General features: G+C 50.2%; 1 protein-coding gene across 1 annotated transcript in view; it reads left to right on the forward strand.

Annotated features, from left to right (window-relative positions):
• Positions 1 to 15,548, forward strand: part of Pik3r5 (phosphoinositide-3-kinase regulatory subunit 5) — a 57,775-nt gene extending 42,227 nt beyond the window's left edge. Inside the window, exons 6-19 of the mRNA XM_090349572.1 lie at positions 5,918 to 5,987; positions 6,886 to 7,060; positions 7,345 to 7,498; positions 8,963 to 9,046; positions 9,330 to 10,074; positions 10,187 to 10,337; positions 10,643 to 10,768; positions 11,149 to 11,277; positions 11,466 to 11,559; positions 12,004 to 12,080; positions 12,274 to 12,367; positions 12,453 to 12,535; positions 13,005 to 13,117; positions 13,283 to 15,548. Coding sequence (XP_090205698.1) covers positions 5,918 to 5,987; positions 6,886 to 7,060; positions 7,345 to 7,498; positions 8,963 to 9,046; positions 9,330 to 10,074; positions 10,187 to 10,337; positions 10,643 to 10,768; positions 11,149 to 11,277; positions 11,466 to 11,559; positions 12,004 to 12,080; positions 12,274 to 12,367; positions 12,453 to 12,535; positions 13,005 to 13,117; positions 13,283 to 13,424 — 2,237 coding nt within the window. The 3' untranslated portion in view covers positions 13,425 to 15,548. The remainder of the gene's footprint in view (positions 1 to 5,917; positions 5,988 to 6,885; positions 7,061 to 7,344; positions 7,499 to 8,962; positions 9,047 to 9,329; positions 10,075 to 10,186; positions 10,338 to 10,642; positions 10,769 to 11,148; positions 11,278 to 11,465; positions 11,560 to 12,003; positions 12,081 to 12,273; positions 12,368 to 12,452; positions 12,536 to 13,004; positions 13,118 to 13,282) is intronic.
• Positions 15,549 to 23,813: the final 8,265 nt, after the last annotated feature.

Genomic DNA, 23,813 nt, shown 5'->3' on the forward strand with positions numbered 1-23,813 from the left:
CAGGACACTGGTACCAGGGGCAGAGTTCATGTGGTCCAGATGCTTGTAGCTCTTCTAAAACTGTTCTTCAGGTCTGACGCTCCTCACCTTGCAACCTGTGGTTCATCACTGACCCCTCCTGGGGGTCACAGCCTTGAAGTCTCCACTTTGTGGTACACGGGAGTGGATCTGTGTGTGCATGAGCTAATACAGTAACCATGGGAGGGAACTCAGGAGAGAACCACCCCGGCGGGGGGTGGGGGGCAATAGAGGCAGCATTCAGAACAGGGAGACCCCACCACTTGGTCTGTTCCTCTGCAGAGCTTAGACAAAGAGGGTCTCTAAGGTCGTGTGGATCCAACACCAGAGCCTACAGGGCACTCACATCAGGCTCTATGTGTTTTCTTTGCAACACAAGCAAGTAGGCAATTGTGTGAGTGAAGTGGCTCCGCCTTGGTGGTGCCAGGTTGTTGGGGACCATGACAGTTTGGACATGGTCTTGGTTTGCATCAAGTTTGCATAGAGGAGGTCTGAAAAGAAGTTCTTGGGAGACTGCAAGTGCCATTTAGAGACATGAGAATAAAGTCAGAGAAAATGTAACTAAAGCATAGGTACTGAGAGGTAGCCCCCCAATTAGAGTAATTCACCATGCTCATATGGCAAGGAATAAAGCCACGTTTACATCGCAATAGATGCCTCTAAGACATCTGGTAAACCTCCTCACCTATTACTAGTATTCAAAACCCCTCAATATATGAAAAGCATTGCCAGAGCAGTATTTTAAATATGGCAAGAGGCCAAGGTGAAAAACTAGAGATACTTCCTCTACTTTCTGTCTCAGTTATCTTTCTGTCTTTGCTCATAAGTATTTGCCTATGCAAAAAAGTCAAAAAAAATGAAGACCTGGAGACAATAATGATTTAATCATTTAAATTTCAAGCAAATACTTATCTGTCAAGTCTAAGAGAATTGCCTGGATGAATAACTATCAGGATTGCAGAAACAAATAGGTCTAGAACTTTGCTGTATACCAACACCAACCAGTAAGAAAATATAATGGGAGGGAAAAAAAGCTCATTTAACAGCTGATGTTATATGTTTGGGGTGTTGGTGATTCGGTTGATGAGTGAAGGCTATGATAGGAGTCACTAACAATGCTTCTTTTTTTTGCCTGTCCTGGTTTGAACTCAGGGCCTGAGCACTGCCCTTGGGCTTTCTCAAGACTAGAACTCTACCACTTGAGCCACAGCACCACTTCCCACTTTTTCTATGTATGTGGTTCCAAGGAATTGAACCCCTGTCTTTGTGCATGTTAGGCAAGCACTCCACCACTAGACCAAACTCCTGACCTAAAATACTTTTTCAATGGAAGAGAAGTAAAAAAAAGTGAATATTCTGCTTAAAGAAAATAAACTTTCCTAAAGGATAAATAGTTGAACATATATCACTAGTGGATTGAATCAATATTATAATATCAGGTGCTAGGAAAGTTAAGTGCAACCATGATCAAAATACCAACACTTTAAAATTTAGCACAATAACTCATCTGTTTCATAAATGCTCTACAATAGCATTTATTTGTCCATTTATTATGCAGTGTGTGGGGGGGGTGGGTGTATGCTGGTCCTGAGGATGAGATATGAGGTTTAAGGTTCAAAGCCAGCCCAGGCAGGAAAGTCTGTGAGACTGTGAAACAACCAAAAAGCCAGAAGTGGAGATGGGGCTCAAAAAGAAAGAGAGGAGAAAGAAAAGAAAAAAGCAGGCCTCATGTACCTTGTAGTTCAACTTTGTTTTTCCATTATAGTGTTTGCCTTCTTTATGTCCTGTTTAGTATTAACTGCATCTAATTGCCATCATCTAGATTAAACAACACAAAAAAGAAACACCAAAAACTTCTCCCCAAACTCATGCTCCCTAAAAAGCTCAGGCCTGATGTGTTGCTTGTGAATTCCTTTAGAAGGTTCATGGCTTCCTTCTTCAACTAATCAGCTTACCTACCCGTCTCCCAACCAATTAGCCATCTGTTTTCCACCAACCAATCAATTGATCTGTCTTCTCCCAACCAATCAAAATTCTGTTGTTACAAATGAGCAAGTCAAGTTAGCCAGCCCCAAAGTCTACCTGTTAAATAGCCCTCTCCTGTCAATCTACATTCCCAAGGCATCTTAAATGAACAGGCCAAAGGTAAACCTCCTTCATTCTCACTTCCAACTTCTCTTGACCCCTAACCACAGAAGGAAATTTTTTTCTTTCCTTCTACAATTTCAAGGGAAAGAATTCAAAATACAAATGCCTCGACGGGGCCTTTAGTGCATACTAAACATTTAAATGATGCCAGGTGCTGGTAGCTAGCAACTCAGGAAGCTGAGATCTGAGAATCGAAGTTCAAAGCCAGGCAAGCAGGAGAGTTCAAGAAACTCTTATCTCCAATCAGATACCAAAAAGGCCAGAGTGAAGATATGGCTCAAGTGGTAGAATGACATCCTTAAGTGAAGAAGCCAAGCAAAAGAGCCAGCCCTGAGTTCAAGCTCTAGTACCAGCACCAAAGATAGCTAGATAGATAGATTTAAAAGACTTTTTGGCTGAGAGGGGTGTCAGCTGTGGGGAGACCACTTCCCAATTTTAAGGAGAGCTGGTTCACCTCATTGAATGCATGCTATGCCTTGAAGTATTGTGGTGCGATGCTGGCAGCCGTCCACGCAGATGTGAAGTGGAGAGGCAGGCAGGGGTGAGGCATAGAATCAGTGAGGATGAAAAGCTGGGCCTGAGGCAGAGCACTGGAGGTCCACATAGAATGAAGGCCCAAAGCAGAGAGGATTCTGGGAGCCCTCGCGCCCTCCCTCCCTGCTAAGGACCTGCTCCGCTCTCCCCCCACTCCATCCCCACCCGGGACCATGTGACACCTCTGCGCTCCCGATGACAAGAGAGAAGTTGGACGCCTGGAGACGGAAGCTCACGCGAAGCTGCCCATGCTAGAAAGTTCTCTTCCAGGGAAAGCAGAACTGAACTAGGAAACCATTAGCTCTTGCGTGTCAGGAATCCATTTTTTAAACCATATTTAAATATACAATGAGTCTGTGCTGGCATGTGTTCCACTCATTGCTGAGGGAATAGCACAAATGGCAGAACTGGCTGAAAGAAAAATACCAGAAATCTGGCTTGGTAGCTCACACCTGTAATCCCAAATACTAAGGAGCCAGAGATCAGGAGAATGACAGTTCAAAGCCAGCCAGGACAAAAAGTGTGCAAGCCTCCATCCCAACCAAGAAAAGCATTTTTAAAGCTGGGTGTGGTCAAGTACACCTTTCATCCCAGCTAGCATTAGTAGAAGGATTATGGTCCCGGCCAGACTGGGCATAAATTAGACCTTATTGGAAAAATAGCCAGGGACTGGTGATTCGGGACTATAATCCTAGCTACTCTGAGATCTAAAGGATCCTAGCTCAAAGCCTACCCAGGCAGAAAAGTCTACAAGACTCCAGATCTAGTTAAATCTGCAAAAACCTAGAGGCAAAACCTGGGGAGATGGTAGAGCACCAGTCATAAGCAAGCAAGCCAGATGAGTGCAAGTTCACCCCTCAAACTGGCCAAAATATAACAATCATCCGAATCCTAATCATCATCATCATACTAACTAGAGAAAAGTAACCACGCAAGAAAGACTAGGCTGTGTCTCAAGTGCTGGAGTATCTGTCTATGGAGTGTATGGCCCTGAATTCCAACCCCAAATCACCAAAAAAAAAGAAATGAAATAAAACAACGTTCCTCATATAAGCCAGAATAAGATGGCAAAATGAAGCGCAAAATGAGTCATGCTATAGTGGAATAAAACCAGAACATTATCTTCTCTACGGAACATTGCAGCTTCACTCATTTCCCCAAGTCTGTTTCATAGGTATGGACCCTGGTCCACAGGGAATAGGCAATTAAGTACAATGACAGCTCCAGCCACGACCCTCAGGTGGGTTTGTCAGAAAAGGCTTCCTATGGCATCTGATGATCCTGATTCCCTTCCCCCCCCCACCACCACCCTGGCCAGTTCTCCAGAAATCCCAGCTGAGAATGGAAGAAGCAAAAGAGGAGAGAAGGCTGGAATGGAAGCCAGAGAACTTAGCAGTTTCTTTTCTTTTCTTTTTTTTATGCCAGTCCTGGGCTTGAGCTCAGGGCCTGAGCACTGTCCTTGGACTTTTTTCTCAAGGCTAGAGCTCTACCACTTGAGCCTCAGCAGCACTTCTGGCTTTTTTTATGTATGTGATACTGAGGAATTGAACCTGGGTCTTCGTGCATGGCAGGCAAGCACTCTACTATTAGGCTAAACTCCGGGATGATCTTAGCAGTTTCAAGACCTGGGTCTGGGTTGCCAAGACAGTCAACTTACCCATGCATGCCTCAGTTTCCCCATCTGTGCAATGGCACCTCCTGTCAGAGCATTCCCTGATGGAGGTTTCCTGTTTAGATTTCCTATCATGGAAGGAAGTTGGCAGTGGGAAAATGTGAGCTTCCACAGGTCCCAGGGGAAAGACAACCACCACAAGATCCAGGGAGCTAGACCCTCCCCTCACCCCATGGAGGACTAGGGATCCTGTTGCCATGGAGACTGTGGCTGGGTGGCAGAGGAAGTGGGCTGGTTATCAAAGCTGGGGATGCCTCTTACTTCCTGGCTCTACCCTCCAAGAGGGTCACCTTGTGCCTGCCTGCCTCTAGGGGTGGCCAGAAATGTCATGTCAGTGCCAGATTTCTCAAGTATCAACTGGGCACACCACAAAACCTTGCCTGGTAAAGGACTGATCTGCAATCCTGAGCAACAACTGTAGGCAACTGGCATGTGAGTCACTAGGATGGGGGCACGGAGCAGGAGTTCAAAGCCCAGTATTTCAGGGAGAAACCTCACGTGGAGAGAGTGACTCCACGGCTTGCTGCTCCTGCAGTGTGACAGCTGCATGCCTTGGGTCAGTGGGAACAGAACAGAGTGAAGATGCACAGGATTAGTAGAGTGTGGGTTATGCCATGGAGACACTAAATAGGGCATGCAGGTCAGTGGTAGTGTTTGCCTAGCATTCACAAGTTCGTGGTTCCATCCCCAGCACATACAAACAAAATAATTTAAGTAGTAGCAAAAAAAAGGGGACTATTTGCCTGTGTGCCTTGCTCAGGGAGGTTGGGGGAGGGGGAGCACCCGTCTGGGTTCCACTGCATTGATAGTGCTTTCTCTGCAAAGTATTAGAATGGCCACTAGATGGCGTCCCAAATCCTGCTAAACATAACCCAAGCTAAACAACCCCAAAAGCCAATGCTTAGAGCAATCCCGCCCTAGGTTAGATGAGTATGAGTTGGCAATTTTCTGCCATTTACTGAACAGAATGTATGGCCTTCGTGTTTGTCACTGTCTCTAAACCCCCCATCTTGGCTTTCCCTTATTAGAAGGGTAGCCCTCGGTTCCCAGCTCAGGCAGAGGAAGTTGGAAGGCCTCTACCTGGCTGTGCTACAGGTGAAGGGGGGATGGAGGGGGCAGGGAGGTGGGCACCTGTCTCCCACATTCCCCCACTATAGAATGATGCCAGCCCCTTGGGAGTGCACATCCAGTGACCTGGGAATGTCTGGGCAATGGGGACTAGCAGCCTCCTGGGCCCAGGATTGTCCCTTCCACAGTGCTCTGCCTCCCAGCCACGAAGCCTCTGAGAATCACAGACTGCTGAGAAGCCCCAGAGGTCACAGCTCTGGGCTTCCCTTTACATGGGGGAGTGGGAGGGGGGGAGGACCGAGGCTTAGCTGTCAAATGACCAGCCTGGGGCCACACAGATGGCTGAGGTCTTCTCCAGGTTTCTCCTGAACCCCACTGGAAACCCAGTCTGAGCGGCAGTGCCTGGCTCACGTGGCAAGGCACGCATCGTGGCTGGTGAGGAGAAAGGAGAGCCCACCATCTCCGCTTTTCCCACAGGAATCTCCTACCAGCGATTGGTGAGAGCCGAGCAGGGCCTGTCCATCAGAAGTCACCGCAGCTCCACTGTGTAAGTGTTGGGGCGGAGGAAAAGGGCTAGGGACCCCACTTCACTATCCCTTGCACACCAGCACGCCCATCATGGCATATACACACTCTCCCACCGCCACCAAGCTTCTCTGGATGCCTAGATGCTTTGGAGTTGCTTGCTGATGTCTTAGGTGTACGTTTTTCTGGGCTGAGGGTCTCCACCATTCGTGCCAGAACTGGAACCACCTTCCCTCCCTTCATTCCTGTGCCCCAGAGGAAGAAACTCGAGAGCAGAGAGGCCAAGGAACTTCCCCAAAGCCACACAGCTACAGTGAGGGTTTTGGCAAGGATTTGAGCTGCAGTCTAACTTGGTATCTTTCCACAAACTATATTCCTCTTGTTACTGAAACCACATTTTCTAAGCTTTTGTGTACCTACACAAAAGGTACATTGTCTACCATGCATCAGCGGCTCCAGCCTGTAATCCCAGGAGGTTGAGATCCAGAATCAAGAGTTTGAAGCCAGCCAAGGCAGGAAAGTCCATGGGACTCTTTATCGCCAATTAACCACCCAAAACAGCCAGAAGGGGCAGAGCACTACCACTGAGCTAAAAAGCTCGGGGGAGAGAGTGCCCAGGCAAAGAAAAAGAAAGAAAGGAGAGAGGGAGGGAGGTTTTCTTTGAAACCTCAGATCCATTTTGACAGATCCTTTGTAAACATCATGTACGGAATAAATCTAATCTTGTTATTGGTAGCGGGGCTCGGATGACCTCCCAGCACCCTCCCTGCCCCAGCCTTATCTTCTCCCCGCTGCTGCATCCCTCCTGCAGCCCTGCGGGGCTGAGAGAAAGCCTGGGCCTCCACTGAGGAGCTGCACCCTGGGGCTGTCACCCAGCGTCAGGTGCCATGGCCCACTAGCATCCCCCTCTGTGTCCCCAGTACCGTGCTGCTGCTGAACCCACTAGAGGTGCAGGCCGAGTTCCTCACCGTGGCTGACCAGCTGAGCGCACCTGGCCACTCACCCCACGGCGCCTACACCACTCTGCTCCTGCATGCCTTCCAGGCCACCTTTGGCACCCACTGTGACTTCCGAGGCCTGCACCGCAGGCTTCAGGTGGGACCCTCAAGTTGCATTGTGGTTGGGGAGAAGCAGTGCCAGGCTGGGCAGTGCTCAGTTCCCAGAGCCCCTAAGTGCTGGGTGGTGCCCAGGCACCAGGCTCAGCTGCCCATGCCTGGTGCCTTGGAAGAGGCCCTGAGCGTGCGCTGGGCTGAAGGCTTGGCGTGCAGTCCTGGCTCTGAGGCCAGTCATCCTGGCCAGCAGCTGGGGAGGAGGGCCGGGAGACCACTGGGGCAGGTTCTGTGGGCCAGACCACATCTTGCGTCTTCCTGGGCTTTCAGTCCAAGACCCTAGCAGAGCTGGAAGACATCTTCACAGAGACGGCAGAGGCCCAAGAACTGGCAGCTCGCATCCCGGACTCAGCCGAAGCCCGGCAGTGGCTCAGGACCAAGCTGCAGGCAGTGGGAGAAAAAGCTGGCTTCCCTGGAGTCTTAGGTGAGGCTCAGGCAGGCGAGGAGGGAGGCTCTGCCTTCTTTCCCTGTCTCCTGTTCTGGACCTTTGGGTTTACAGCTCTGTGGGTCTGGTGACTGCTCCACACAGCCTTGGGGTACAGTTCCATATGCAGGGTGCAAGCTGCTGGCATGGAGGCAGCTTGGAGCAAGCCGGGAGGGGAACAGGCTTCCTGAAGAGGAAGCTACATGTCACATCTGCACTTTAGTATCTTTTTCTGTTGCTGGTTCCAGGGCTTGAACTCAGGCCCTGAGCACTTGTCCTTAAGCTTTTCCACTCAAGGCTAGTGCTCTACCACTTGAGCCACAGCTCCAGTTCTGGCTTTTGGTGGTCAACCAAAGAGAAAATAGACTTTCCTGCTGGGGCTGGCTGTTGAACCCACGCTCTTCATACCTCAGCCTCCTGAGTAGCTCAGATTGTAGGTGTAAGTCCCCAGTGTCTGGCTGCAATGACCACATCTTGTCCCAAATGATCCTGGAAAATGTCTTCCCAGCAGCTCTCCAGACAGAATAAGGGAGCAGACTGAGGGCCAGTTAGCAATTCCCATTGTACTATCCTTCATAAGAACCTTTCTGGGGCCTGGGCAAGGTGTATGACCCCACCTACTTTGGAGGTGGAGGTGAGAAGGACCAGAGTTAAAGGCTAACCTGGGAGAAAAAAAAGTTAGAGAGACCCTCCCCATCTCAACTATCCAGCTGGGTATGGTGGTACATGTCTGTAATCCCTGCTATGCAAGGCTTAGATAGGTGGATAGACATCTGAAGCAAGATTGCCTGAAAAATGAGCAAAAAAAAGGACTCGGGGCATAGCTCAAGTGGTAAGGTGCCTGCCTAGCAAGCACAAGGCCTCTGGTTCAAACTCCAGTATAACAGAAAAGACAGATGGGAGGAAGGGAAAAAAGAAAAGAAAGACGGAGGGAAGGAGGGAGGGAGGGAGGGTGGAAGGAAGGAAGGAAGGAAGGAAGGAAGGAAGGAAGGAAGGGAGGGGAGATTTAATGTAGCTCTATGCCTGTGGGATGTGTGCACTGGTACCATGGCTTTAACTCAGGACCTCCAGCTGTTGCTCAGCTTGCTTGGCCTGAGCCATGCCTCCAATCTGGCATTTTGCTGATTCCTTGAAGAGGGATATTTCTGCCCAAGCTTGTTTCAGACCTTGATCCTCCAGCTCTCAGCCTCCTGAGTAGCTTGGATGCCAGGTGTGATCGATCCTCCAGCACTTGGCTTACTCTCGTCCTTTCCCATGTAGCTGTGGAAAAATGAGGTCCCTAGGCTGGTGTACTTGAAGTCCATCTAGGTGGGAAACAGGCTGCCTGGCTTCAATTTGGTCCAGCCACTGTGGACCGGATGGTCCTTTCCCAACTCTGGCTTTCTCGCTGAGGCTAGAGAACCAGGCTGGCCGTCTACAAAGCCTGTCCCCAGCTTCCTTCCCTTTCCCTTCTTGCTCCTACAGACACCACGAAACCGGGCAAGCTCCACACCATCCCCATTCCTGTGGCCAGGTGCTATACCTACAGCTGGAACCAGGACAGCTTTGGTAAGAAGTGAACTGGGCCCTGGGCCACCTGCCCATCCACCAGTACTGCTCAAGTTCTCTTTCTGGTCGGGGGTGGGGGGTGGAGGGAGCTTTGCCACCTTGAACCATGCAGGCTCTAAATTGAGGGGATCTCTGGGGAGGGTGTGAAGAGAGTGGCACTCTCGTCCTGTGCCAGCCCCAACTTCTCTCCTGGTCCTCCTCAAGTCTGAGGGAGCCGGCCACTCTCCCCAGGGACTCACACACAGGCCACACACACCCCGACAGTGTCTTTGTGTCCCTCTAGAAATCCTGCAGGAAATCCTACTCAAGGAACAAGAGCTGCTGCAGCCAGGAGTCCTGGGGGATGATGAAGAGGAGGAGGAAGAGGAGGAGGAGGAAGAGGAGGAGGAGGAAGAGGAGGAGGACTTGGAAACTGACGGGCACTGTGCCGAGAGGGACTCGCTGCTTTCCACCAGCTCCCTGGTGTCCAGTGACTCCACCTTGTCACTTGCCTCCCCCCAGGCCTCAGGGCCAGCACTCTCTTCACATCTACTGACGTCCTTCGTGTCAGGCCTCTCCGATGGCATGGACAGTGGCTACGTAGAAGACAGCGAGGAGAGTTCATCGGAAGGGCCCAAGAGAACCGGAAGCCAGGGACACCGAGTCCACCGCCGGCCCAGGCAGAAATTTCACAGGATCTATAAACTTTTCAAAAGCACCAGCCAGCTGGTCATGCGGAGGGATTCTCAGAGCCTGGAGAGTGGCTCAGACACGGCCATGCCCCTGCCCCTGAGAAGAGCCGGGAGTTTCTGCAGCCCTCTGGACTGCCCAACAGCTCTCCCCTCCCGTGCCCAGCGCTCCCAATCCCTGCCCCAGCCCAGGCTCAACACCCAGCTTCCCAGCTGGCTCCTGGCCCCAGCTTCTGGCCACCAGCGCCGCCGCCCCTTCCTGAGTGGGGATGAGGACCCCAAAGCTTCCACACTCCGAGTTGTGGTTTTTGGTTCCGATCGCATCTCGGGGAAGGTGGCTCGGGCATACAGCAATCTCCAGTAAGAGCCACAAGGGCCTGTGTGTCTATGGTCTGATGGAATCCAGGGCCTGAGCCTCAGGGTCCAGGAATTAAACCCACGGCCCTGATTCTCACCCATCTTTCCTTACCAGGCAGCTGGAGAACAACTGTCCACTGCTCACACGCTTCTTCAAGCTTCAGTTCTTTTATGTGCCTGTAAAGCGAAGCCAAGGAACCAGCCCAGTCCCTCGGAACCAGCCGTCTCCCCTCCCTACAGACTCCCCAAAGCACCCCTGTCCTGCGGTATGTCTCCAGCTCTAGACCGGATGGGGTGGGAAAGTGGAATGGCCATAAGGCAGGTTCTAGCTTCCTGAAGGATGCTGGATGTCATCCAAACTGATCAGCTGTGTTTGCAAGATGCCTCTTCCTACCTGACCCTCACTCCTTCAGTTTCCCCTCCTTGCCTTTGCTCTTGGCCATGACATTTTGCCATTAGACCAAGTCTGAAAATCACCATGGCCAGGCTGGGGCTGCCTGCAGCCGTGAGACTGGGCCTTGCAGCTAAGAGGGTTGGGTCTCTGGGGAATGACTCTAGTCCCCTGTCCTAGGAGCTGGGCCCCGCCCTGTGGGAGGACAGCACCAATGACATCTCCCACTACCTCGGCATGCTGGACCCCTGGTATGAGCGCAACGTGTTGGGCCTCATGCACTTACCCCCGGAAGTCCTATGCCAGGTAAGTGGCTGATGGTGGGGGGAGGGAGAAGGGAGGGGCCTCGGAAGATGCTGAAGAGGGAGCTTGACAAGAAGCAGGACTGAAGTGGATGGGGATCCTGAGGAGAGGAATGGGGGTCGCAGGGGTGACAGGGAAGATCTTCAGAAGAGTCTGGAGGACCTTTGATTTTAGCTCCCTTCCTGGGCTCCTCGGTGGCCCAACTGACCAGGGATCTACCTCCCTAGAGCCCCATGTGCCACCTGAGAGGCATTAAAGCTGCTCTCATGGCCTCCATGACACCCTCTCTCTCTTCCTTCTCTGGGCCCATCTTGCCCTCCCCTCCTGGCCTGTGGCTCTCTGGCCCACTCTGTTCCTTCACTGTGCTCCCCAATGGGCTACAGCAATCCCTGAAGGTCGAATCCCAGCCCCTGGAGGGCTCCTCCGCCCAGCTGCCCATCCTGGCCGACATGCTGCTCTACTACTGCCGCTTCGCCGCCAGGCCCGTGCTGCTGCAGGTCTATCAGGCAGAGGTAAGGACACAGTGACCACCTACCCACCCCCTCCTTCCTCTAGAACCCTTCCTGAGGTCAGCATGGGTAGTCCCAGCTGCACCCCCACTCCCACCCCTGGGTCACAACTGTGCTGGAGGGGCAGCACGCCCCACCCCCAGGAGGCCCATTCTGACCCACGTGACCCACCTGCTCCTTGTCCTCTCCAGCTGACCTTTGTCTCTGGGGAGAAGACCTCAGAGATCTTCATCCACTCCCTGGAGCTGGGTCACTCGGCTGCCACTCGAGCTATCAAGGCCTCAGGTGGGTATAGCTGAGCCCTGAGCCCCAAGCTGGAGGAGGGAACAGGAAGCAGAACCTTGGAAACCAGGCCAGAGGAAGTGGGGAGGGGAACCTGGAGCTGGGCCCTGGGCCAGAGGAAGGGATTTGGGGAGGGAGGGACCCTGGGGTAGGGCCAGATGGAGGAGGAAAGGATCCTGGAGGTGTGGTCTAGGAAGGGAGGAACCTGGGGCGGGGCCAGTGGGAGGAGGGGCTTGGGAAGGGAGGACTCTTGGGAGTGGGGCCACAGGGGGTCTGGGGAAGGAAGGTGTCCTTAGGACCAGGCCAGCGCACCCTAGGCTCCTGGGGAGGCCCACCCTGAGACCTGGGGGAGGATGGAATTGACGGTGCTGAGGCTGCAGATGGCAGGCCCCTGGGTAGGCCAAGCTAAGCAAGAGGATGTGAAGAGTGTGTCTGTCTGTGGCACAGGTCCCGGCAGCAAGCGACTGGGCATCGATGGCGACCGGGAGGCTGTCCCTCTAACACTACAGATTATTTACAGCAAGGTAAAGGCTTCCCCTGGATGGTCTGCGGCTGATTTTCCCCCACCACACCGCAGCTGGAACCCTGAACCACACAGCAGGGCTTCCAGACTCCCCCTGGGTGCTGAGAGGTGGCCAGCCAGGGGGGCAGACATCACTCCCCTCTGGCCTCTGCAGCCTCCTAACAAGGCTGAGGGGTCTGGATGTGCTGTTCCAGGGGTCCCTCAGTGGCCGGAGCCGCTGGAGCAACCTGGAGAAGGTCTGTACCTCCGTCAACCTCAACAAGGCCTGCCGAAAGCTAGAGGATCTAGGTAAGGTGGGGGTGGCTGGAGGCTGGGGGGAGGGAGGTCCCAGGAAAGGGTCCTGAGCATGGCTTGAGCCACCCTTGCCTTCCAGACTCCAGCATGGAGGCCCTGATGCTAACCCTGACAGAAGTCGTGAAAAGGCAGACCCCCAAATCCAAGAAGGGCTTTAACCAGGTAAGGGGTCCCCTCTCCTTGGAGACACACTCCAGACACATCCCAGGGTGTGTCGTGGGCCCATGTACCCAGGCACACACATGTCTTCGCATTCCCGTACGTGCTTATGATCATGTGTCGCATGCATGTGTGTCCATGTGCACGACGGGAGAGACAATAGAAAGGAGGTCAGCGGCCGGGCCTGTGGCTGGGAGAAGAAGGACAGATGAGGGCTATGGCTGGTTTGGGGTTCGTACAGGTGGAGACCATGGTGGGTGTCATGGTGGGACCTGTGGACTGTGTGGGTTTGGAAAGGATGTGAAACAGGGAAGCTCTGAGCCCAAGGAGGAGTGGGCTCCGTGCTGGGGGTGTTACCTGGAGCAGCTGCCCCCCCCACACACACCTATTGGGCAGTTGTGAGGGACATGGCACTGAAGGTTGACTGTCCATGTGGCCAGCACCCCGGGTTCACAGTGGCTCTCCCTTCCAGATCAGCACATCGCAGTTTAAAGTGGACAAGGTGCAAATCATGGGCTCCAGTAGCTGCCCCTTCGCTGTGTGTCTGGACCAGGATGAGAGGAAGATCCTGCAGAGTGTGGTCAGGTAGGAAAGAAGCCCTGCCCTGCACTCCAGCTGAGAGGTGGGAGGAGATCCCAGGAATACAACCAAGGCCTGGAAGGAATCCGGGGGCAGGGGGGCGGAGGGGGGTGCTTGTGTGTGGAGGGGGAGGGACGGGGCCTTCCTTACCCCTTGCTCTGCTCCCACTAGGTGTGAGGTGTCACCCTGCTACAAGCCAGAGAAGAGCAGCCTGCCACCCCAGAGGTTCCCCGACCTGCCGGCCCAGGCCATGCCTGACCTCTGCTCCCTTCTCTGCCTGCCTATCATGACTTTCAGCGGAGCTCTGCCCTAGCGTGGTCCTGTCACAAGACAGGATCGAAGCCCCACGTGGCTTCCTCTAGACCTCTCTCTGTGGCCCTGTGCTGGGTCAGGGTTCTTCTGTGACCTCAGAGATCTGGGTAGGAAATGAGCATCTGGGCAGAGGCCATGCTACTTGGTCTGTCAAGTTTCACAGAGCAGAAAGAGAGGGAGAAGGGAATTGACCTGTGAAGGAAGATTGGAGGCTCTGGGCCTCTAACTATGGTCTAGGCCTCCTCTTCCAGCCTTTGGTTGGTTGGTGGCACATCTTTCTAGGTCAAAGACCCAAGGGCTCTGTGTCTGGAGTTCTATCTTCTCTACTCTGGGGCTCAAGTGGGGAGAAATGTGGGTGAGATTTCTTGCTTGACCTCCAATGCCATCTTTCCACCCATCCCATCCCCCTTCTGGTGCATGCACACATACAGACACACTTTCATGCTCTGGATCCTCTGAAACACAGCACTAGCATCTGCCTTGTCTTTTACCAGGCACTGTTACCGAGTCTCTTGAGCCCCTCTCTGGCTCCCCTGTCCTGCGAAGACAGGAGGGAGACAGGGCAGGTTTACATTCTGTAGCAGCTCAGTTAGAAGTTGGGAAATTATCTAGAGCCTCCATTTCCCCCACACTAAAATAGGAGGGAAATAAGTTCCTCTTAGAGGGTCCACGAGTAGCCAGGCACCAGTGGGTCAGGCCTTAATCCTCACTACTCAGGAAGCTTGATATCTGAGGGTTACGATTCAAAGCCAGGAAAGTCTGTGAGACTCTTATCTCCAACTAACCACCAGAGCAAACCCTGAAGTGGCACTGAAGCTCAAAGCGGTAGAGTGCTAGCTTGAGCAAGAAAAAGCTCAGGGACAGCACCCAGGGCTTGGGTTCAAGACCCACAATTGATTCCCCAAAAAGAAAAAGTCCACAAGTGTTCACAAAAGCACCTCACCCAAGTGCCTTGCTCACAGTTGCCTTTTGGCCACAATGAGACTCTCCCTGCCTCTGGGAAGTTCTTCAGGTGATCCTTCCCAGTGCACAGATAAGGCAGAACCCAGACAGAGGGCCTAAGGTGATCAGTTGTATCTTCCAAAAGACTTGCCTTTGTCAAGGTCAAGGGATGGCTGCCCTTTACCCCTCCCCCAATCAGGCTAGTCTCAGTGCCCCCCATTCCATCTTCCTCAGGGGACTGGTACACATTGTGTGCAGAACAATTCTATCCTCCCAATTTCACCAGGACTAGCCCAGCATGTGGGCAGAAGCCTGGCTACTTGGCATCTCAAGTTCTACACAGCAGGAGGAGAGGAAACAGGGAACTAACCTTTTCAGAGAAGATCTGGGGCTCTGGGCCTCCTCTAACCATAGGATGGAGGAACTGGAATCGTGAACTTGTGCCTGGTCAGAGGTGGTGGGGGATGGAGGTTATGGGACTCAAGCACAGGACACTTCTAGCATATGATGGAATGTGTTGGACTAGAATGGAAACCAACCAGGTTGAAGCAGTTAGAGGTTGTCCAGAGTGGTAGATGGCTGAACGGGACTTGCATTGGCTCAAGCAGGGAAAAGAAACTGTAGAAACATAATGCTGTATGCCACCCATAGCTCCTGCTTCCTGTCCTGCTGTTTCAGAAGTATTGGGATTATAAGAGTTCATAAAATCCTAGTCTAAAGGACTCGTGACTTGAAAGAAGAGGACAGAGCCATGATGTCACCATTCCCTCATTCTAATCATCTGTATTTGCTCTAGGTGCTGAAAGAATGGTTGACTATGTACCTTGAATACATTGTGTGTGGGGGGGGGGGGGGAAGTGTAGTACTAGTACTGGGGTTTGAACTCAGTCTTGTGCTCTTACCAGGTTTAACTGGAAGCTAAAACTCTACCACTTACACCAGACCTCTACTTTCAGCTTTTTGCTGGTTAGTTGGAGATAAGGATCTGTCAGGTTTGTCTTATCTAAGCTGGCTTTAAACCATGATCCTGAGGGTCTCAGCCTTTTAAGTCATTAAGCTTTACAGGCATGAGCCACCAGCACCTGGTCCTTTAATACCTTATTTTTTTTATCTACTGTGTTGTTCTAATATGCAATCAACAGAATAATAAATGGCATTTAATATTATTGTCCAATAAACTTGATTTGTCTCATAGTTAATGACCTATGGTTATTTTGCTGCATGACAATTAGCTACCATTTGGACAGTTTACACATACCACTTCATTTATAGAAGATTGTTGTGGGGAAGGTTGCATTGTCACTCTTTTGATTATTTTCCACTCTATAGGAAATAAACATTTGCTTGCCAGGCCCTACTAGTTTTTGCCTGTAATTCTACCTACTCAGGAAACTGAAATCTGAGAATGGAGATTCAAAGCCAGCCTGGGGGGGGGGGGGCGGGAATCCACAAGACTCATCTCCAAAAAGCTATTCTGCAAAAGCTGGGAGTGGCTCTAGCAAAAGATGCACAGGGACAACTCGTGGGACCAAAGTTCAAGACCCAGGGATAGCAAAAGAAAGATGCAGAGAGACAGGAGAGAGAGAGAGAGAGAGAGAGAGAGAGAGAGAGAGAGAGAGAGAGAGAGAGAGAGAGAGAGAGCCTCATAGATATGCTGACTCACTGAACCACAACAACAAAAACCCTATTCAAGTCCACAATTGGGTTTCCTGTACCCTAGCCCCAGGACTGGGTGGGCCTAAGGCTACTCCCACTGATAAATAGTACAGAGACCCCCTGGGCCCACTGTGCAACTGAGAACTCATTCCCATCCCTTTGCATCTGGGACTGCCTTTAGACTTGAGAAGAGGTGTTGTGGTTGAGTCCCCATGTTCTCAGCAGGTTTCTCAGATCTCCTGGACTGGCAAGCCAGAACCAACCATGTGATGTCTTCAAGGGCGGAGGCCTGCGATTGGAGCAGCATCTCTTTGCTGGGCAAGGTCCACAAAGCATATCAACCCACAGACTCAATAAACTCTAAATTTCACACAGGATCTGGCTTCTACATATGTAAAGAATGTGCATCATTTGTTTCTCTGAGCTTGGCTTACCTCACTTAATGTAATGTGCTAGGTCCTTAAATTCGAAGCTGTCTTGCCCCTTGACCATCAGAGGTGATCTTTGGGACTGATTTCAGAGAGGCCTGGCAGGAACAGGGCTTTCCTCTGCTGTGGCTGGTGTGGCCAGCCCTTGCCAAGTGGTATTTTCTCACCCTGAAAGGTACTTTAGTGTCTGTCCTGGAGGGAGGGGGGATGGTGGGGGTTGGGGGGGAGGAATATGAGAGGAAGTGAAGTGGAAGGAAGCCTGCCAGCCCCAGGGGTCCCTGGGAACAGAAAGCCAAGCTTGGAGCCTTCCTGAAGAGAAGGCACCTCCAGAAACAATGGCTGGGGCTCCTGCTTGTTTCCCTCAGGGAGCTCCATGCTTCCTGTGGGCCCAGCCTCCCCATCCACACATCTCACAAGTCCCCAGGCCCACAACGCCATCCGAACGGCTGGAGGCAGAGGAAGCAGAGAACTTTCCAGTCTTGGCTTCTCCAGGAGACAGGAGATGGAGAGTGGTCCCCACTCTCTTGCTGTTCCACTCCAACACCAGAAGGGGAAGGGGAGGGCTTTCAGCTCTCCTGAAGGACAATCCGCCTCCTTCTTCCACCTTTCTGCAGCTCTCTTTTCCTCCAGCCCTCTCAGTAAAATCAGGGTACCGGATGCCAGGCACCTGCACACTTCCCCAGCACGTGTCCTCTACCTTCTTCTGGGGGGAGGAATGAGCAGAAAGCAGATTGTCCCCAAAGGCAGCCATTTATTTCTCTCCATTCCATGTGCAGGTGCACGTGCAAGTGTGTGTGTCCCTGAGATCCTGAGTGTATAATCCCGGGTAAATTGGCTGTGGCTGTGACCATCACTTGTGTGTCCCTCTGAGGGATCTTAGAAATCAAAACTGCATTAGTGACAGTTACCTGGCCATTCCAGAAACCTCCCTCCCAGCACCCTTCCTGTGTGCTAGGCAGGTGCACACCTGGGTTTTCCCACTCACATCAGCTCCCCAGGGCCTCCCAGGAACCTCATGGGCACTGCAAATCCCATGAGTGCTATTATCCCCATTTTGCAGATGGAGAAACTGAGACAGGGAAATGAAGTGACCTGTCCAAGGTCACATAAATAACCTTTGAAAAAAATAAATGGGGAAGGGGCAGGAGCGTGGCCTAGTGATAGAGTGCTTGCTTAGCACGCACGAAGCCCTGGGTTCGATTTCTCGGTACCACACATCCAGAAAAAGCCAGAAGTGGTGCTGCGGCTCAAGAGAAGAATGCTAGCCATGAGAAAGCCCAAGGAGAGTGCCCAGGAACTGAGTTCAAGCCCTAGGACTGGCAAACAATAAAATATAAAAAACAAGATTCCAACTTAGACAGTCAACTCTGGAGTCCTAGTGTGTGTGTGCACGTGCATGCGTGTGTGTGTGTGCGTGCTAAGACTTGAACTCAGAACCTAGGCACTATCCTTGAGCTTCTTTTGCTCAGGGCAAGTGTCCTAACTCTTAAGCCACAAATTTTGTTTAGTGAAGTCTCAGGGACATCAAACCCTGATCCTCAGATCTCAGCCTCCAGAATAGCTAGGATTACCAGGGTGAGCCACTGGCACTCAACTTGGAACCTGGGCTCTCAGTCATTAAACATGCACCCACCCCTCAAACACCAGCACTCAGAGATCTTAGGAGGATGGTTTCATTTGAATGTAGTTCAAAAGGAACTCTGACAGTTTCCATGGGGCAAGGAGGAAAGTGGTGGGGGCTGGTGGGGACAATTTCCATCAGGGAGGGGGAGGAAGAGGGAGGCTGTCCAGGACAGGGCTGGTGGGGCTCAGGGGGTGGCTGTCAGGAAGGGAACCTGAGTGTAGCTTCTGGCCTGAGAACTGGCCTCATATGGTCCCTGAAGGACAGGAGAAAAAGGGGAACAGAGAGGATTCCACTCCCAGTCCCTACATCCAAGGAGAAGGGCCTTTCATAGCCATGGTCCAGAGGCTTCTCAGGGCAAAACTGGGGTCATGAGTCTTTAAGACCAGAACCAGGATCCTTTGTGAGACTTGGAAGCTGGAGAGCCTCTACAAACACACTCTCCCAGTTCACAGAGGGGGAAACTGAGGCCCTGGTGACTATTCGAGCTTGTGTACCTGTGTACAAATACCTGTGTGTTCGCACACATACATATGCATGGAGGCCATATGCATAGGTTAAAGGTTCCTTTGCAGGCTTGTCCCCATTCCTGGTAGGAATTCCTTCACCAGAAAGCAACAGTGAGTGTGTACTTTATGCAGATCAGAAAACCTTGGAACCGCCAGCTTGTCCTGAGAAGTTCATAGGCTGCTGCCAAGCTCAGCTTCTGGTAAAGACCAAGGCTGGGGACTGGAAGGATGGTCCACGTGGCCTTCCTCTCAGGACTGCCAAGAGAATGAGGAAGAAGAGGGCAGGCCCCCCCATCCACCGGAAGCCTGACTCCTCTAGCTCCTCACTCCATTCCCCAGGTATCCCTGAGGAGGGAGGGTCCTGGAAGAGGAGTTCAGGAGTTGGAAGAAAGGGCCACAGTATTTTCCTCACCAGCTGGAAGGGCTGCTTTCCAAGTGAAGTGCACTAATTTTCTCTGTCCTTCCCGTTTGGAACTTTGTAAATGTGCTACTAGTTATAAATAAATAAATACATTTAAACTGAAGAATGTGTTTGCTCTTTGAGTATAGATTTTTTTTTTAATGGACTCCCAGGAAACAAGCAAGTCAAGGAACAATTCTTTTTGTAGCAGTTGGTATACAATCATCTCCCACTACTACCAGTGGCTGTCAGGGAAAAGGAAAGAACAGGCTGGGTGCGGTGCTCACACCTGTAATCCTAGCTACTCAGGAGGCTGAGATCTGAGGATCAAGGTTCAAAGCCAGCCCAGGCATAAAAGGACCTGGGATTAGATCCAAAGAGTACAAGAGCGAGGACTCAATATCTGCATAGCCAATGCTATGGACATGGTAATGGAAATAGAAACATAACTATATAGACATAAAAACCTATGACTCTATAGACATAATGTTTTATTTCATAAACTAATACGTATCTATGACATACAAAACCTTAGCCTAATTTTGATTAAGTTCTAAAAACTAAGTGCCAGGGACTGTATATAGAGATTCCCTTCTTGAACACTTGTTTGTTAAACTTGTCATTTGAAATATGATGTAAAAATCAATATTAATAAATTCTTTAATAAAAAAAAGGACCTGGGACTCTTATCTCAATTAATCTCTAGAAAACAGGAAGTGGGGCTTGGCTCAAGGGGGTAGGGAGATAGCCTGGAGCTGAAGAGCTCAGGGACAATGCCCAGGCCCAGGGATAGGGTGGTAGCCTTGAGCTACCTTTCCAATGCCTTCCAATGTTTGGAATTAGTATTACTCTGAATATATATTAATTTATTATTATTATTGTTATTATTATCATTTTTGTCAATCCTGGGGCTTGAACTCAGGGCCTGGGCACTGTCCCTAAGCTTCTTTTGCTCAAGGCTAGCGCTCTACCACTTGAGTCACAGAGTTACTTCTGGCATCTTCTGTTTATGTGGTACTGAGGAATTGAACCCAGGGCTCCATACATTCTAGGTAAGCTCTCTGCCACTAAGCTGCATCCCCAGACACTATGTAATTAATTAGTTTTTTTAAACATTAAAACTTTAAAAAGAACATTGGTGGGATTTAACTCTCCTCCTTACCACCAAACATTTAAGTGGATGAAGGGATGAATACTTGGAAGCGAAAGCCTGCTTCTGTTCAGTATTATCCCAGCCCATCCTAATGCAGCACACATATCCCATAGAACTGCATTCCTGGAAGGAAAGGAAGGCAAATCCCCACCTTACATACTGCTCTTCCATTTCCACAGCCACAGCAGACAGTTCTAGTTGCCAACAGAATCTCAGGGGATGCTGATGCTGCTGGTCCAGGGACCATGTTTTTAGGTATCATTTGCTTAGAGTTAGACATTGTCTACCTGCTCACTGTCACTGGGTGAAATGGGCGGCGGCTAGAGGGGTTACCCTAGAAGCAGAGGTGTTTATCAGTGTGCCACTGTCTTAGTCTTCCTAGACTGAGGTTGAGAGATTGAGATTCACAATGGCACAGCCTGAAGGTCTTCCTGTTTAGCGGGGTATACTAGGAATTCCTGCTTTCAGTCTCACCTCCACAAGGGATATGAACTTTCAACTCTTCTTTATCCACCTCTATAACCATATTGTTCAAAGGAGGTAAAATACGTTACAAAGCTGTTTTCTGACCTGCAATCACCATTTTGTGGACTCAGCACTAGAAACGGGACTCAGGGCTTAGCACAAGCACTCTAACACTTACGTAACCAGTCCTTTTGCTGTTTAGGGTTTTTTTTAAGTTTTTTTTTAGGCTTACCATTGCTAGCCTGAACTATGATCATTCTCCTTTCTGAGTTGTATAGGCACAAGACTAAACCTCCCCCATATTCTCACAATTTTCTAAGAATAGATCAGACCAACCTGGGATCCTTCTTAGTTTGGGGCATTATTGGATGGATGTCAAAACTAGAAAGTGAAAGAACTGAAGTACTCTAAATACACTTTCAATTTCTTGGGGGGAAAAAATCAAGAAAGGAGGAACCAGGAGCTAAAGAGCTTGAGGAGAGAGAACTACACAAGCCACACCCAAAGCTACTACAGGGAAGCCATGGGTGATAAGAAGGGTAAGAGAAGCCAGCACTGACATGCGATTTTCTATTTCAGTTAGATCACTGCTGATAACCAGAGTTCACAGTGGGACAGCTAGGTTGACGCTGCTCAACTCCTGCTGAGGCTACAGGGCCAAGATCTGGGTCCTTTGTCGTGCCCTGGGCTTACTCATTACATTCAAACCCCTAATCCACTCACACTCCGTCATTCACTCATTCTTCATTTAATCGTTCCCCCATTCATTTAGTTCCCCATTCATCCCATTCACTCACCTCCTATCCACTCATCCTCCATTCACTCATTCCCCCATTCTCACATTCCCCCCACGTACCCCTCCACTCATTTCCTCATTGATTCATCCTCATTCCCTCATTTCTCCAGTCAGCCATTCTAGTCAGTCACTCATCCATTCTATCATCCCCCTCAGTAACTCAGCCCCTCCCCATTCTCTCATTCCTCCCTTAGATTATTCACTTGTTCATCCATTCATTCATCCAGTTGCTTTATTGAATACTTGAGCGCACTCAATGATCTCTTGTTCTCTGGAGGGTAGAATAGTGAATAAGAACCACCTGACCACTGCTCTCCCAGAATTCATCCTGAGAAGGGCCTGTGACCTAAGAATGCCAATACAAAGACGGAAGAAAGAATGTGACTCTAGTCATATGATGGGAGTGAAAAGAAAGACCTATGGGAGGAAGGAGGCAGAGTCATGGAATAAGTAATTTGCATTTCTTGGCTATTCTCCCGCTGCCTATATTTATGTATATGTGTAAATATATACATATACATGTAAGTGTATGTATGTACATATGTGTATATCAGTGTATGTATACATACATGTATATATGTGTGTGCATATATAAACAAAATTACAGTCCTAACTGTACTGAACTCTACAGTACTAACTCTCAAGCCTAACTGTGAATTTGGGGATTTTTTTTTTGGTGGGGGGAGGCTTGGAAATCAGGACTTGAACTGAGTATCTAACACTTTAGCCTTATTCGTAGACATCCTATCACCTGAGCCACACTTCTAACCCTATTGTTTTGTATCTTAAGTAATATTATAATAACCTTCCCAAGCTGTCAACAAAATGCATGTGCTTGTGTGAACTATGCATTTTCCAATTAAACTTTCTATGCTAAACATGATTTTGACATGAATGATATTTTGTTTCAACTATCAAATATCAACATCTTACAGTTGTATAAAGTATACATTATTACTAAGTAGAGATTGCTTTTAAAAGTCAAATTAGCAGGCCGAGAGCATGGTCTAGTGGTAGAGTGCTTGCCTGGCATTCAGGAAGCCCTGGGTTCAATTCCTCGGTACCACATACACAGAAACAGCTGGAAGTGGTCTATGGCTCAAGTGGTAGAGCACTAACCTTGAGAAAGCCCTAGGACAGTGCTCAGGCCCCAAGTTCAAGTCCCAGTACTAGCAAAGTAAAATAAAAAAATCAAATTCACTTCAGTTATTTTATTAATGTCAGTCTTGGGACTTGAACTGAGGACCTGGCCACTGTCACAGAGCTTTCATGCCAAAGGTTGGCACTCTTATCACTTGAGCCACAGCTCCACTTCTGGCTTTTTGCCACTTAATTGGACTTATAAGAGTCTCACAGACTTTCCTGCCTGAGCTAGTTTTGAACCCTGATCTTCAGGTCCTTAGCCCTTTGAGTTGCTAGGATTACAGTGAACCACTGGAGTCTGGCTGTGTGTGTGTGTGTGTGTGTGTGTGTGTGTGTGTGTGTGTGTGTGTACAATTGTTTTTTTGTTTTGTTTTGTTTTTTACAAATAAAGATAGACTGAGAAGCACCAGTGTAGAGCAGAGCTGAGGGTGGTGGGGAGTGACTTCTCTGTCTCAACCCCATCAGTACCAGTGCAGGGCCAAGTAGCTGCCCCATCCCTCCCAAGGACTTCAGTAGCATAGATCACAATGGAGAACCTCTAAGTGACCACAGTGGCTTCTTTAGAAGAGACCCTGCAGCCAGCTGCAGCGGTGGGGAGGAGCTTTTGAAGGCCACAGGGAGGAAGGGGAAGGAAGAGGAGGGACAGGGCTCGCGATGAAACACAAGACTTTTTCTCTGCAGATTTGGACAGATAGGACTCCTGCAAGACAGCTGGTCCCTCAGTGCAGCTGGGAGTCACCGGACAGAACTTTAGGGAACTCAGTGACTGCAGGATTTGGGGAGCAGAGAAGCCAAGCCAAATCAAGGTAGGTGTCTGGGGGTCTCTGGGGAGGAGCTGGGAGATCCAGAGCTGAGTTAAGGCAGCAGGTGGGGAGAAGACCCCAGATCTAGAGAGCAAGTCTGAAGCCCTAAAGGTCCCCCAAATGTGGTGGGTATTACCTCTGTTTGTGCTTGCTCAGATCATTTTCAAATAATGAAAACAGCCTAGGACCCTATGAAAGGAGCTCTCCCCCTGAGATCCTGTACTGCCAATGACAATAGATCCAATCATACATGTGCCAAGATGTAGAAAATACCTTTATTTCCCACTTGATTCTCTCTAGTGGTAAATGGGTGTGTGTTTTGTTTCTTGTTTTCACTTGTGCCAATACTGGGGCTTGAACTCAGAGCCTAAGTGTTCTCCCTTAGCTGTTTTGCTCAAGCCTAGCGCTCTACCACTTGAGCCACAGCTCCACTTTGGGCTTTCTAGTGGTTAACTGGAAATAAGAGTCCCATGG

Source organism: Megascapheus bottae, chromosome 17 (genome assembly GCF_031878675.1).
Source record: "Megascapheus bottae isolate mThoBot1 chromosome 17, mThoBot2.hap1, whole genome shotgun sequence".
NCBI classification, from domain to species: domain Eukaryota; kingdom Metazoa; phylum Chordata; class Mammalia; order Rodentia; family Geomyidae; genus Megascapheus; species Megascapheus bottae.